The sequence below is a fragment of the Rhinolophus sinicus genome, chromosome 15 (genome assembly GCF_057876585.1).
Source record: "Rhinolophus sinicus isolate RSI-liver-muscle chromosome 15, RSI-T2T, whole genome shotgun sequence".
Classification (NCBI taxonomy): domain Eukaryota; kingdom Metazoa; phylum Chordata; class Mammalia; order Chiroptera; family Rhinolophidae; genus Rhinolophus; species Rhinolophus sinicus.
Genome location: NC_142515.1, coordinates 90,933,957 through 90,950,397, shown reverse-complemented (window position 1 = coordinate 90,950,397; position 16,441 = coordinate 90,933,957). Strand labels below are relative to the sequence as shown.

Genomic DNA, 16,441 nt, shown 5'->3' with positions numbered 1-16,441 from the left:
CCCAGAAGTACTCAGGATTCTTTCTGCCAGGGCCTGGCCTGGCACAGGCCTGCCCAGGAGCTCATGTGCCCACCTCTGTGCTCTCACACAGCCTCTCAGAGTCAGCCTGGATTTCTCCCCGTTGGGGAACATTTCCACCTGCCAAAGGATCCCCCCATCATCTGATTACCTGGGGTTTCCTTGCACACTTCCTCTCCCATATAATCTATATAAAGGGCTAGAATGAAAGACCTAAAATGGAGCCCCAAAAGAATTTGATTTAGAAGTGAACAGAGAAAGAGATCCTTTTGTGGCTTTGTTTGTTGCTATCTCTAATCTGTTCCCTATCAATGACAAAATATTTGGCACCGAAAGTCCTTAATTTTGAAAGTAACCTTGTCAAAAGCTTTTGAAAGCCTAAATACAATTTTCCTTCCAACTAATTTATTTACCCCCTCAAAGAACTGTCACAGATTAAGGAGGCATGATTGCACTTTACAGAAATCCTACTTCCTCCCCCTCAAAGGGCAACAGAACAGAGGGCCTAAGAGCTCCGGCTTCAGAAGTGTCTTCTTCCTTGACCATTCCTCTCTCTCTGTGTGTGTGTGTGTGTGTGTGTGTGTGTGTGTGTGTGTGTGTGTGTGTGTTGGGGGGGCAAAGCCACCATTTTCAGTTTCATAGGATGAGATGTGACACTCAGAATTGGGCCCCTCACATGGACAAGCTGGGTAACGGGAAGGAAGGCCCCAAAACAAAGACCCATCAGGTCATTATAATTATGCCTTGTTTAGCACCCCATGAAAAGATGGAAACCACACACCCTATGCTTACAGATCAGAGCGCGTCAGATCCACAGGCATTTGTATTGTGCTTTTAATAGTTATTGTATTTCACATACCAAGTCGTAATTGTCCTTATCATTCTCTTCACCCTCCATCAGAAGAATTGTTAATATTTTGTTGGAACCCATTCGTTTTCCTAATAGCCTTTCAAGACAGAAGGTCACTGAGGTGATCCCCTCCCATCCTGTGTGTGTGGAGAATCAGAAGCCCAGACAGAACCAGTCATTTAGCTCAAAGCTCCACCTACCTCCAGGCCTTCTCGCTTCCCCAGCGTTTCCTCCAGGCCTTGTTACCATCTAGCTCCTTCCAGCAGGATGTACCATGCCACGTAAAATGCCTCTGTCTCTTCCGAAGGGCCCCATCCTTCTCAGCATCTCTGTGTTGGGTACCTCGATCATGGGTCCACCCAACTCATCTGGGGCCAAAAACCTCGGTGACCAACACCAGCTCCATAGGCTGAGCCACCGCCCAACCATTCACCCCCATCTGGCTGAGCTTGGTCACCCCAAACAAGTGTGAAAACGCCACCTTTACAGGCCGGAATCCGAAAGAAATTGGAAACCTGCTGTTAGCTTCATTCCCACTCTCTTCTCATGTTTGCTGTTATTTTTTAACACTTTTTTTTTTCTCATAAAAGCACTATCCTCTTCCCCAGAGCTTGCCTGTAGCGAAGGCATGGTCTGTACAACTGCAATTATTTCAGAGAACAGATGGAGTGAGGAGCAGAAAGTCTGTTAATAGTAATAGAAATGCTACATGTTAACCTGGACAGCACATGATGACGGTCCCATGACTACCCGTTCTGTTCCCACCAGCTGGGCAACCAAAGTAGGAATGAGATATTCACAAACACAGCCATCAGCCACGTAGCCACCTAAAGTTAGAACTCAAATTCCTTCACACTAGGGGCCTTGGCGACTGCCGCGGCTCAGGCCAAGAGCAGAGGAGGCCAAGCCACAGGCCTAGCAGAATTGCCTGAGCTCTGGTTCAAACGCCAAGCTTCCTGGGCTGGCTGAGGCCCAGATTTAGCTTCCAGGCAAACGCTGGCCCTAGACAGCAGCCAACCCAACAGTGCTTTACATCCGTGCTCTGGGGAGGAAGCCTTAGGTCCAGCTGGGCTGGTTTTGACTTCCTGGGAGGCAGTGGAGAGTGAGAGGCCTGACTCAGAAGCCAGAGGCTTCAGTTCCCCAAAGGACAAAGGCAAGGCTCCATGGCAAGTGACAGCACTGGGGGCCAGCAATACACAGGGCCAGTCCAGCTCTGGGACCAGAAGTCTCTTCCGCCTTCCAGAACACAAAATGAAAACCATGTCTTATCCTGACAGAGGTGATGGGTACATTTACTTCAACAAATATTTCTTAAGCACCTACTGTGTGCAAGAAAATATGCCAGGCACTTCAGGAACAACAAAGAAATAATAGTCCCCACCTTCCAGAAAATTATTGTCTAATAAGAAAGAACAAGAGAAGCCCATGTCTAACCAGATACATGGCAGACCATGATAAGTAGCCCAGCGAAGGTACAAATGAAACGCTCCTGGGGTTCCAAAAGCAAGGACAGCTGATCTGGTTCAAGGAGCTCAGCAAAAGTCTTCGTAGAGGAGGTGGGTGGCATTTGAGATGTGTCTTGAAGAATGGGATGGATTTGCCAGTGGGCACAAAGGTGGGGAAACAAGAATCACACTGGAGGTCATCGGAGTTGTCCCCAGTCTGCATGGATGCATGTGGGGCTGTGGGGGGATCCGCGGGTGGGCTGACTGACAGTGAGCGACACAAGGCCTCCAACGCCAGGGTACGAAGCTTATGTTAAGTCCTAAGTCTGCGGCGGGCTGTTCCTTGGGAAGATTATTGGGCAGTCGTGTGCTTGCTAGAGCCAATTCTGTGCTTCTCTTTTCAGCTCCAATTCTGTGACCTCGTGTTGGTAGCTTGGCTGTGAAATTCACCCATGGAAATGAGCAAGTGCTGTAGATCAGGGCTTCTGTCCTTCCTTCCTTGCTTCCTTCCTTCCTTCCTCCCTCCCTTCCTTCCCTCTCCTTTCTTTGTTTTCTGAAGAATTGGTTTACCAAGACCCCACTAGGTGACTCTAACAGAAGCCAGCAAAATGAATAGGGAGGTTGTTGAGAGGTCAGAAGGCAAGTTGGGAGGCTGTTGAAATAGTAGAGGCAAGAACCAGTTGAGACCTCACCCAAGGGAGTCAGAGAGAATGAGGAAAGGTGAGGATGGATTCTAGAGAGACCCTACCCTTGGAAATCATCTTTTGACTGATTTCGTGTTTTGAAGTTGATAGCTGACAAAACGTTCATGCCGTTCACAGAAACGGATGAGTCAAAGAAAGAACTGGCGAGTGAAGTGGACACGAACGTAGCTTTTAGAGCGAGTTAGTTATTTGTCTGATAACTAATTAGGTTAAAGAAAAGATCCATACGCTATGTTGCTATGAGCTCTCCTTTTCCTTTCCCTCCCTCCACGTTCCTCTTCTCCCCACTCCCATGCAGAACGGATAATATCTCCATGTCTCCCCTGACATACAATGATTTCTGCTGCCTGCTTGGTTGTGTATGAGGCTTTGAAATTTAGACAAGTCCCTCAGCTTTATTAAGACAGAAAAGTTGCCGTGGGCCAGAGGGGCGGGATGTGGGCTTTGGGACGTGGATAGAGTACAAAGAACTCAGCAGGATTTGAACTCACCGCTCATTGCCCACCTGCGTCCGCTTGGCGCACAGCCAGAGCCCGCTGAGCCAGGCAAGAGCATTCCTTCCCCCAGGCATCTTGAGCGGGCAGATGCTGTGGAGGGACTATCATCCCCAGAGGACTGGGCAGCACAGTGGCAGAAGGCACTTTGGATTCAGAGATGCTGGAACATGTTGCCAATAAGTGCATCTTTGTAGTATGTATGTTTTAAATTACACAAGTGTCCAGAGACCTAGGTGTGGAGGAATTTGCAACACGAAACCAATACCACCGTACTGCTGTAAAGGAAAGTCAAGCCCAGGTCTGTCCCTCTGCCTCCTGACCTGTGTCTGCCCTTCTGTGCAGGGAGAAGAGGGTGGAATTGGAAGACAAAGGATGTGGTTTTAAATCCCAGAGAAGCCTTTCACTTGCTCACAATGACTGGCATTTATTGATAATTTATCATGTGCCGGGCACTATTCTGAGCCATGTATTAACTCACGTAGGCGGCACAGCAATCTAAGAGAAAAGCCTGGTGACGATTATAATCTCTGTTTTCATAGATAATGAATCGGAGGCCCAGAGAGCTCAGGCAACTTGCCCAAGGCTGCACAGTGATTGGGTAGTGTATTGCCTCAGACAGATTCTCTGATCCTTCAGAGCCATGAGTTTTCCATCAGAATAATCTGTTTAGAGGATGTCCCCTACAGGGGCCCCTTGTTCCCAGCAATGTGACTCTGGCCCCATCAAATTATGGCCTTAACTGACTCGGACCCATATCACCTGCCCCTCCAACAACCACATCTGGCTCTTGCTGAATCATCCTTTATGTTTCCTCATTGACTACCGCCTTCCCTCTGAGGACCTAACCCTCCCACCGCCACCCCCACTCTGCACAGACGTATTTTGTTCTTCACCTGTGACCCTATAGCCCTTTGTATGTCACACTGTACTGGCGCCGTTTATGTATTTGTCTTCCTCACTGGTTTGGGAACCACGCAAGGGCATCTGGGTATAGGCAAGAGTGTAAGATGTTGTCCCACGTAGCTGAACTAGTCGACGAAATGGGGACCTTTAGCCTGAACAAATGGTAACTGTGAGGCTATGATAACTGCTTCCCAGTGTCTGAGAGACTGTCACGTGCAAGAAGAACAGGACTTGTTCTATGCAGTTCTCGAAGAAAGAACAGGAACAAGTGTGAGTCTCCAGGGGCAGTTTTTGGTTCCCAGGAGACATCGCCCTTTCGAACTGAGCTGTGCTTGAAGGCATTGCATCTCGAGGAAGGGAGGGATGCTTTGCTGTCTTGTTTCATGCAACCGCAAGTCTAGGGCCTGGCCATCCTGGGCAGATTCAGCAGCTCGAGGACCCGGGTTCTTTCCATCTTTCTACTTCATTATACTTAGCACACAGGCCTTCAACCTCATGCTTGTCCCCTCTTGGCCCCAAGATGGCTGCTACACATCCAACATCACAGCCATATTCCAGGCAGGAAGAAGGAGAATGGGTGAAGAGACAAAAGGCAGCAAGTGTTTTCTCCTAGCAAGCCTTTGTCTTTAATTCAGGAGGAGATCCCTTCCTAGGGACTTTCTCCAGTATCTTCTTGGCCAGAACATGGCCTCCCCTTGGTTCAGGAGAGGCTGGTACATCCAGTCTTGTAGCTTTCCAGCCTCTATAGTAGAGGAAGGCAAGAAGGAAGGATACCAGACCCACAGTGTCTACACAACACCTCTTCCCAAATGTGTCAAAGTGGGACCTGAGCCCCAGACCCCGGGTCGAGGGGCCTCTGTCCACACAGCCCAGGAAGTGTCTTGTTCAGCAGCTACGGAGAGAAAGGCTGTCCTGGATGCCAGCCTGAAATATGAGTTGGTCCTCGGGGAGGAAAGGCTTTAGGCTCAAGGGGCAACACCAGACTGCATCCTGGCGGGACCATCAGCCCTGGTGAGGAACAGCTGTTATACTCAACCTCCCCCAGGAAGAAAGCTCTTAACTAGATTTCCCATGCAGAACTTTGTGGGGGAGGTTCAAACACAACCAACCCACTATAGACTAAATTTGTATTCCAACCAATATCATAATGAATAGTGGGAACAGAGGGCAACTTGTGTTTGTGACTTCAGCTTCTTGATTTGGTGCCTGAGCCCCTTAATCTTCAGGGCCCCAGGCATAAGAGGTGAGGGGAAGCCTGTCCCTTGTGTGTAGAGGACACACATTATTTCCTAAGAGTGCATTAAGCAGGACGAAAGAAACCTGGGTGTCAATCAGTGGTGGATTTGTCAAGGACTTCGGGGAACCAGACTTTAGGACTATAGTTCTGACCCACAGATCTACACTAGTGTCAGCTGGGAAACTTCCAAATCAGACCAATGCCTGGGCCCCACTCCAGACCCTTTAGGTCAAGGGTCCAGCCTTGGTAGCTCTGAAAACCTCCCCTGGTGATTCCAATATTGAGGCAGGGGTGAGAACTACTGCCTGGACGATGGCTCTCACTCGACTTGACCATGAACCTCAACCTTGTCAGGTCATCTCAATCTCCCATTCCAGGACAAGTGCATGTGGTCGGCAGCAAGCCTTTCTCATAATCGTATCAGAAAATGAGAGAGATGCAATGCCAGACCCTCTCCGGCTTCCTGTGGTCTTCAAATGGGCTGCATGGATATCTGAGTTATAAGAAGTCGAGGGCCCGGTTCTAAAATGTACCTCGGGTTGGTTTTCATTGGATATGGTAAGACACGCAGAAGGAAATGATAGTCATGAAGGAAGAAGCGTCTACTCACAGGTCCCTAGAAACAGGAGTCACAGCAGGCCCTGTAGGCTACACGGGGAAGCACTGGGGTTGGTCAGGAGGCAGAGGGAGGGAGGGGAAAGTCTAGGTGATGGTCTTTATTGTGATTTTTTGTGGGAAGTCATGGGCAAGGCAGGATCAACTGGGTAGACAGGTTTAGGATTGGCTGGTTTGAATAATTCTGGTGGCTCTGGGGCATAGGGGCTGCCCCTAGTTGTCTGGTACCGGGCCCTGGGATGATTGTGTCAGGGGGATACTGGCTCAGCCTGATACCAGGGGTGGTATAGGGTGTAGGCTCCAGATTGGTAGGTTTGAATTTGAAGAGTGCACTCTTGGGTGAGTGTTAGGTATCTCTAGGAATTGGCAGTCTCTCCAAGAGTCAGCAAGTCCCAAATGTCAAAAAGCATCAAAAAACAAAAGACCCGATTAACACAGGTCTCACCTTCTCATGACACTATGCTCAGTACTACTGAGGACTCGAGACGGTCCACTGACATCCTGTCATATTCTATCCAAGGAATACTTCCAATCCTCCTCTCTGGTAAAGGCAGGCACACACAGATGCCTCAAGAAAATATTGACAAGACCTACAAAAAAGGGTTAATATCCTTAGTATATAAAGTACTTTTTAAATCAATAAGACAAAGACTAATAACCCGATGGAAAAATAGACAAGTAACATGTGGAGGGAGAGGGTCTCAGAGCATCTAGAGTTCATCTTTACGTCACGAAAGTCCCTCTGCCCGGCACCTCTGAGTTACAGTGGGGGTGGATGCTGGTCTGCCTCTGGGAACGAGCCTCTGTGCCATGCTGACCCAGCCCTTGCACAAATTGGCTGCATGATGCACATTTTTGGTCTTCTCGTCTAGTTAGCAAAGACAGTAAGATTGTATGTTATGCAAGATTTGGTAACGTACCCATTGTTTCTACATACCTTAAAAACTCCAGGGATAAACATAAAAAATATCTCTGTCAGTTTTATAGCCCAAAATGAGATTTTATTTTATAATTTGCATATCTTTCATTACTAAGGAAACTGGACATTTGTTCACGCGTTTATTGATCATTTTGTATTTCTTATTTTATGAACTGTCTGTTCATGTTACTTGCCTATTTTTCCATCGGGTTATTAGTCGTTTTCTTATTGATTTAAAAAGTACTTTCTATATTAAGAATATTAACCCTTTTTCGTAGGTCTTGTCAATATTTTCTCCCAGCTCGTCGTTTTGAATCTTATTTTGCTTTTTTTGTCATAGACAAGTTACACAATTATATCTAGTTAAATATATCAATCTTTTCCTTCATGCCATTTACTGTTAACAGTTTGGTGTGTACTTTTCCAGACATTTTCTATACATATGCAAATGAATCTGTAGATATATATGTATATACAGTTAGATATATAAAGTTTTCCTGCACATTTAAGATAATATCATACAAACTATTCTACAACTTACTTCACTTACTAGTATATTGTGGGTATTTTTCCATATTAAAATATAAAGATCTAACTCTGACAGAGTATTCTATTATATTAATCTACTATAATTTTATTAAATCAGTTTTTAAAAATTTTTTCATTTTCATATGTAAATATGGAAGTTTTTTGGTGTATGAGAGAAATAGAGACTAAAATTTATTTCACATGGTGAGTCAATTGTCTCAATAGCACCTATATTATTGTATTTAAAATAATCCATCCTTTCCTCACTGATTTGAAATAACTGTATATTAAATATCATACCTTTAATGATCATTTGATCACATACTAAATACACCTGAGAGTATATTAAGAACGTGGGTTTCTCTCTAGATTTTCTATTTTGCTTCCTTTACTTATTTATGCCTTAGTTAATACCACATTGTTATAATAATTGTAGTTTTATAATATATTTTAATATCTACAAAAATCAATATTATCCCCCATTTCATCTTCTTTAATATTGCCTTGGTTAATTTTTTTTTTAATTTTTTATATTCTGAGCTTTAGAATAATTCCAGGAAGTTCCCAAACCAAATCTATTTAGGGTTTTGATTGGAATTGTTTTAAATAAACTAATTAATTAAAGGATTATTGACATATTTGCAAATGATTTTTTCAGTTTAAAAGCATAGTATGTCTTTCTTCATCTATTCAAGTTTTCTTTTTATGTACATCAGTAATGTTTTTATTTTCTTTGTACAAGTCTTGTATGTTTCATCAAGTTTATTTCTATATATTTTATATAATTTTATTACAATTTTAAATGGTATTTTTAAAGTATATATTTTAACCGACCATTATTAGTTTGTAGGAAAGTACTCGGTTTGTGTGCATTTTGTAACAACTCACTTTACTGAATATTAGTCTAATTGTTTCTAGCTGCTTCTTTAGAATTTCTCACAAGCAATCATGTCATTTGCAAAAAAATTAATTAAAAGACAGAAGGTAGATGGTCTTATTTCATCTTTTACAGTATTTACACTTAGTTTCTTTTTACTTTCTTATTGCTTTGGCTAGAATCAATTCCTGGATGTATCAATTAGATAATTTTTTTCTCTCTGGGATTGCAAACACACACACACACACACACTCACACGCTCACACACGCACCCACAGATGGACAATTTATGATTTAATCCTACTTTCCCCCTAATATTTTCATCTCTTTATCCTTTTCTCCTGAGTTCTTGGAGATTTTCTTGGGCTTATCTTCATATTCTCTGATTTAATTTCCCATAGCACCTGATATGTGGTTCACTGCTTCTTTTGGATTTCAACGTCAACATTCAACAATCAGTATCTTCCTCTAAAATACCCTTCTCTGGAGAGTTGCCAGTGACGCCCCAGTTGCTAAAGCCAATGGTCCTTATTCTTTGATGGCTCTGTTATACTGACCCCATCCACGCTCCTTCCTGGAACCCTTTTTTCACTTGGTGTCCAGGACACTATGTTCCCTGGTTCTCACACTAAGTCTCTTCTCCTCAGTGTCTCCCCTTCCTTCTGCTCTGAGTTCCTGAGTTCCACCCGAGTCGTTCTTCTGTTCTCACTATAAGTTCTCCCTGACAATCTCATTAATCCCCATGCCCAGGATTCTTCTCTATTTTTCTCATTCACTTCTTACTGTCACGCCCTTCTCCTCCATCATACTCAGCAGTCTAAGTCCCTATTCAAGTTAAGCCCAACTGCCACTCATTCCATGCCTGCACCTGAACAGTTAAAAAATGCAAAACTGTGGAATGCGATATTACCCACTAACCTTTCTACATACCTATGGCTTATTCAGTTTCTCACTTTCCAAAATGACTATTTCACACCTTCTTCTCTGTCCCCAAACGTCCTATAATCCCCCTTCCACTGATAACCTTGCTTCTAATTCACTGAGAACATAGAAGCAACCAGAAGACAATCTCCTCACTCCTCACCACCACATCTTCCAATTCCCTTGCATCTGAGCCTGTACCCTCTGTGCCTACCAAAGTCCGGGCCATCAACTTTTGCTCTGCATCCTGTCCCCTCCCACTTCTTAGAGTCTTGGCTCTTGCAATGATCCCTCTTTTCCTCTCTTCCATTTATATCTCCTTTTCTACTAGATCATTTCCATTGGCTATGAACATCCATCTCTTAAAAAATAAGAATAAAAATAAAAATTGACTCTTCCTTCCCCTCTAGTAACAACCACTCCATGTCTTAGCTGTCCTTCACACCAAAACTTTTAAAAACTCATCTGTAATAACTATCTCCAATTCCTCATCTCTACCTGTTTCAACCAAACCTCAGTCCTTTTTACTCCATGGAAACTGGTCTTGCCAAGATAACAGTGATCTCCAAGTTGTCAGATGACATTGCCACATATATGTCTACCTTATGGCTGCATTCAACACGGCTGACCACTTCCTCCTCCTTGAGACTCTTCCTGTCCTGGCTTTCATGATACCTACTCTTCAGGTGTTCCCCTTACCTTCCTGGCTTCACAGTCTCCATTGCTAGATTCTCCTCTTTTCTCAATGTCAGCATGTTCTAGAGTTCAGTCATGAGAACGCTTTTATTCTCCATGTCTAACCTCTCCATGAATAATCTCATTATTCTATGGATGTAGGGCCAACTATATGTAAATTAGTCTCAAATTTATATAATCAGTCATATAGTAGGTGTCCAGTAAATTCTTATTGAAAAGATGAGTGAATGCTAGCATTCCTTGCAATTGGTACCGTTCCTGACCCAGAGCAGGCTCTCCTGTATTTGCTGAATTAATGGCTAAGTCACTCCAACTATACTGTGATGCTCTTTAGAGCAGAAGCCCTGTTTTAGGTTTCTTTGTTTCTTCCACAGAACCTCGCATGGTGCTGGGACTTCCAGTGCTTAGCAAATATGCTTGTTTGATTTATTCCTCTTCATAAAGAGAAAGCCAAATGATTTAGCTGTCTTTTCAATAGCCTACATTTCTCTGAGAATAAACATGTGACACAAGAAGAATGTCATGAGAACCAGGATGAACTGGGTAGGAAGCTATAGGGGTTGGTCAGCCATTCTCCGCTGAAATACAGGTAACAGGAGGGTCTGCACCCGGTAGTTTTCCTATCGGAAGTCTAGCCGTGATGCTACATTTCTTTCTGGTGAATGTGTTACAGGATGCAACCTACATCCTGGTGATGGTGGACCCAGACGCCCCTAGCAGATCTAATCCCCAAGCTCAGTTCTGGAGACATTGGCTGGTGACAGATATCAAGGTAAGCATGCCAGGAGGCACTTTCTGATGAATTTGGGCTTACAGCTGGAAGGTGATCTTTCTGTGTGGTTCTCAGCTCTCATTCACAAGGGCTGAGGACTCTGACGAGCAAGGACTTCTGTGCCAGGTGGCCCTCAGCACCCGGCTGTCACAGCCCCTCCCAAGTTTTCTAACAATTTCAAAAAATGTCCCCGGATCAGTGGTGCACAGATAAATGGGCTCTCAGGATAACAGGGAGAGGAGTCCTCATTTGTAGTGTTTTCTGGGTTCTGCAGTATAAATACTCCCACTATGGCCAATTTCAAGCTACTGATGATTTAACGACTGACTCACAGGATTTCTGAAAATTTAACAATTGGCTCCGGAACACCACTGCCAGGGGGGTTCTGTGCAGTCCAGGAGGCACCAGGGTGATTCTGCGCTGTTCAAGTGGCAGAACTGGCTGATGTGGCCGGAGGGGGGGGGGGGGGGACGGGCAGAGGGGGGGCAGATCCTGCAAGAGTTCGTCCTCCTGATGGGCGAAGGGGCATGGAGTAGACATGGCCATTTCCTTTCTTTGTGTGGAAATAAATGGCCTCCCCTCCTCTTTGTCCCTTTATAGTCATATTTGTGAAGGAGCCTGGCTCACACTTTCTGGAGTAAGTTCGAGGCACACAAATCTGGCAGAGTGTCACTGGGTGTTATGTGGGGGTATAGGGGCGTGGAAAGGTAGGTTCTTTTGCTAGTCAAGTTATGGGTTAAATTGACTTAACCCCATTCCTCACGGAAGGGTGTTTTAGAGCTTTCAATGTCCTAATATGCACTGTATAATATGCATTTATTTTCCAATCTCATTTGACTGTGGAATCTTTTGTTCACGAGCACCTGGCAGTGCACTTTGGGAAAATCCACACTAGCTTCCAGCATTTGCTCATCTCTGCCTGGAAAGCCCACGGATGACCTTTGCGTAGTGTGCAAAGGCATCAACCCCGCAAGACAGTGGGAACCCAGAACTAGAAACAGGAAGTTTGGACTCAGGCTTGGCTGGTTCCCAACTCAGTCACCTCCCTCAAGTCACCGGGAGCCTCTCTGGACATTTCATCTTTGTAAGATGAGAACCATGTAACCCCCTCTAGGTGACTGTCCGGGTGACCTCATGAGCGAGCACGCTGAGAGCACTTTAGAAAACATGGAGGATGTTTTCTAGAGATGAGGTGCTTGTGTTCCTCCTAAAACTATGGGGCAGAGGAGGGGGGATCATCTGAACTAGCTATCGATGCCCCCCAAGAAAGGCAGGCGCTCTCATGGCCACTGGGGTGGGGGCGTAAGGGAGTTACCCTGGCAGCCAACCCTGCCCAGTGACCACAGGCCCTTCACAGGATGCGCAAGTGGACAGCCTGTCCTGAGGTTGCCCTGGCCCCGGCCTTGGACACAGCCTGAACAGGCTCCTGGGGGAAGGCAGGGGCACTGCTCCCCACACTGCTTGGGCCTGGAGAAGAGCCTTGGAAACGCCATACTAATGTGAAGGGGCAGAGCTGGGGGAGGCTTGTGCCATCAGGGCCAGGAGGGGAGCTGAGGGCACAAAAGGGAAAGATGCTGGATCCTGTCCCAATCCAGAGTGTTGCCATTTTCTGTGCTTGGGGCTCCCTGGCAGTCACAAGGGGCAGAAACTCAAGAAAAGAATGTTGCTTTGGACGTCACATTTACAGTTCACCACCCCCACCCCCCCACCCCCCCGCCCCATACCAGGCTGTCTGCAAGAGGGTTCTACTGGGCAGTTCTGAGGCCGGAGATCAGAAGCTGTTGTGGATGAAATAATTTCAGCATTGAGGGGGCCCTGGGGGCCATGAGGCTGCCTCTCTTCCAATCCCGAAGTCCCCCACCCACTCCCCTCACCCCAATACTCAGTCAAGACAGTTCTCTCACACAAGCCTTGTGGTGCAGACATAGGTTATGCTGCAGGAGCCCAGCTCAGAAGCAGAGCAGGTGGCAGGTGACAGGTGGCAGCTGTCCGGCAGGGCTACTAAGCTGAAGAGCTTACCAGGGCCACCTGCCCGGGTACAGCCCTTGGCCTTAACGCTCAGGCCGGAGGAGGCTTGGGTTTCAGTCGCATTTTCACCCACTTTCCCTGATCTGAGGGGCCAGCAGGAAGCAGCAGCTCTCAGCTATAACCACTTGGCCTGCCCACCAGCCCCCAAATTCCGCCAGCCATAAAGCCCATATAAACCAGGCCCATTTGGTTCTCAGGCTATGGACCTCAGTCAAAGGAAGACAGGACTCTAATCACACCCAGAAGCATTTCCTTTGTGTTGGTGTTAGCTGCTGCTGAATGGTCTCAAATATTAGAGCATATTTGAATCAGCTTGTTAAAATGCAGACTCCTGGGCACCGCTTTAGTCAGTCTGGAGAAAACGCAGCATCTGAGTTTAACAAGCATCCAGGAGTAGTTTAGCAGCTTGCAGAAAGTCTGAAGAGTTCTGTGTTGGAATGCCTTGGTCGTTGTTAATATCACCCATTTGTGGAGCAATTTTCAACTAAAAAGCACTTTGAAATCTTTTGATCCTCACAATGACTTTGTGAGTTGGGCATATCCCCATTTTACAGATGGATAAAGCGAGGCCTGGACAGATTGAATGATGCAGTCTCTCAGCTAGTTGGTTGTAGAGGTGGGTCTTTAATCCCAACTCCAAACTGCACACCCCTCCTGCCATAGTATGTGGTCTGGGTTCACAGTACACCTCTCCCAACAGCTCTACTGTGGCAGGGGTGTGCCACTGTGTCCTCTTTGTAAGATAGGAAACATGAATTCTGTGCTTCCCCCTCCATCCTAGGGCCCTATCTCTGGTTACCTCTTATGGGTAGATGTGTCTAGGCAACCTCTCCAGGAGACACAATCTTGATAAATAAAATACACCTGACAAGCATTTTGAACTCCTAACAGTAAACCCCACATATTATCATTACCCTCAGCAGCAAGTGGACTCAGCAATAAGGCGTGCCATAAAATCACTGCAGACATGCAGTAACCAATGGCCCTGTGATTTACAATGGCAACAGAGGCAAACCTGGTGGAACCTCAGCTGGCCTAGATACGAGCATTAGGGGCCCAGGCCTAATCTGGTGATGGACTGGGCCATGGCTGGGGGAGCCTCTCATTAGGGACAATTTTTGGATTGTCCAGGTTACAACAGGACAGCAACCAGTTCTTAGGCATCCAGGAAGCATCTGCAGCCCCCCACAGAGAGGCTGGTGGGATGTAGGACAGAGTAGTCCTTAAATAAAAGTAGGAACTACAGAGAAGTGCATCAGTTGGAACCAGACGTTCGTGGTACCCTTGGTTCCTTTAACTCCCCAAACACAGGTTGACCATTATTTGCTATGGTGTAAGTGTGTAAGAGCAAGCGGATATCGCTGAGAGCTGGAGCCTGACTGCTGCGGCTCCAATCCTAATCCGCCAGTATTACCTATGTGATTTCAGGGGGCAAGATGCTCAACCTGTGTCTCAATATGCTGACTTGTGAAGTAGGGGTACAGGTAGTCCCTACCCAGCGCTGTTGTTAGGCAGCGTCAATGAATTACTTTAAGTCAAGCACTAAAAACAGTACCCAGAACACATAATAAGGTCTCCATAAGTGTTTGCTGTGATGTTATCATTGTTGCTTGAAATCGGATGCGGTGCTATAGCACTGGCGTTACAGACGCAAACCAACGTAGGGGATGTGTCTGCCCTTTAAGGGCTTCTGTTCCCCTTCTGAGGCAGAGGAAGGCGGCTGCCGCGCGGGGTGGGGTTGCTCAGGGCAGAACTTCTTCCACCAGTGGGTGCTCAGCCATTAGCTCAGTGATAGGACGAGGCTTCAATCCCCAAACCTGGCCAGACTGGGGCAGCAGGGACAGATACGTAAAGTGTGTGTCTTTCTCGGCCCCCTTTTTGAAAATCTCTCCTGATCAACAGAGCACTGATGCCGGTAATGTCTTTCTGGCCCCCCACCCCCAAGTGCCACATCCTCAGCCTTTCCTTTAAGATGCTTTTCAGTTCTGATTCAATCTAACTAGTAATCTTCATGTGGAAAGCCTAATTAAGACATCAATTAATTTGCATCATTCATTTCAGAAGAGACGCTTATTGGTTCATCTTCTATTTGTCCCTGAAATTAGTGCTCCGAGCTTTTCCTGCAGATATTTTCATTAGACTTTTTATTGTTAATGGGAATATTGAACACAGGAAGATGGTATATTAATACTTTCCACAAAGAATATCATAATTGGTGACAAAGAACATTAAGAACAATTAAGGAGACAAGAGTACCTTTTTTTCTTCCAAAAAAAGAAAATCTTCCTAGAAACCGTCAATGATTCTAAAATTCGTCCTGAATATCTTTTTTGCTTTAAAAAAGGAAAGGAAATGGCAAGTTCACGTTTCCCTTTCATTCAGTGCCCTCCACCTTTGGCAGCTGTAAGTGCAACCAATTCTGGGTTGAATTAAAAGGACCTCTAAGGCTTCATTATTCTGTCTACAATTTTCTGTAGGGTTGGATTTTTCCATAATGAGAGGTTTTTCTGTGTTTTTTTTTTTTTAAAGGACTTCTAAGTATGAATGAGATAAGTGGGAAATCCAATAAACAGGGCTAGGATCATAGCCTCGTGCTTTCCAGTTATGTGATTCGCACGTGTCAGGACTCTTGTGTTTGAATTACAACCCCCACTACTGAGCGATCTCAGGCAAATAACTTGACCTCTCTGAGACTGTGACTTCTTTGTAAAACTGACACACATCCTTACTCTTCAAGACTGAGACAAGGGAAAATGGAAATTACAAATGCAAAGGGAAGAAGCCTCCCTAGAGAGAGGCACTATAGAAAGTGGCAAAATTAAAAAAAAAAAAACAAGAAAGAATGTGGCAAATTATCCTCTCCCTAATCAATCGAGTAGCAGATCTATAGAAATTTAAATATATGTATTTACATAATCCGATGTTCTACATGCTCAGAAGCAAGCTATATGATAATAAACAGAAGAAGAAGAAACCGTCTTTATCAGGACCACAAGTTCAGACAAAGAAGTCAAGCCAAGGACTAGAATTAATTCATTAATTTCTTTATTTAAACCTATATTTTTAGTTTTGCTGCTAATATTTGTGCACTTGTCTATGCATGATTTGCCCTGTACTGTGAGGGTCCATTTTAAGTAACAACCTCCTGCAAGGCATGGCTTATGTTCCCGAAGGACAGATAAATTTAGATCTATGGGCCCTAATGAGCATTTAATGATGGGGAGGGACAATGCAGAGGGGCCCATGCTGGCCACCTGAAGGGGAGGGGAAAGAGCCTTCCTTTGGGGTCAGGTGAACCAGGAGAGGCTCCAGGCTCCACCACTTCCAGATGGGAATCTCTGAGACTCAGTGTCTTCATCATTAAAATGGGTATGATAAGAATATCTCTTTCCCAGGGTTCAATGAGATTAAAGCTCCTGAAGCAGAATGGA

The 16,441-nt window shown here is 45.4% G+C and overlaps 1 protein-coding gene across 2 annotated transcripts in view; it reads left to right on the top strand.

Moving 5' to 3' along the window:
• PEBP4 (phosphatidylethanolamine binding protein 4) overlaps window positions 1–16,441 on the top strand; it is a 207,464-nt gene that overhangs the window by 102,175 nt on the left and 88,848 nt on the right. For both annotated transcript variants that reach the window (XM_074338233.2, XM_074338232.2), the window contains exon 4: window positions 10,884–10,982. In XM_074338233.2, the coding sequence (XP_074194334.1) occupies window positions 10,884–10,982 (99 nt within the window). The remainder of the gene's footprint in view (window positions 1–10,883; window positions 10,983–16,441) is intronic.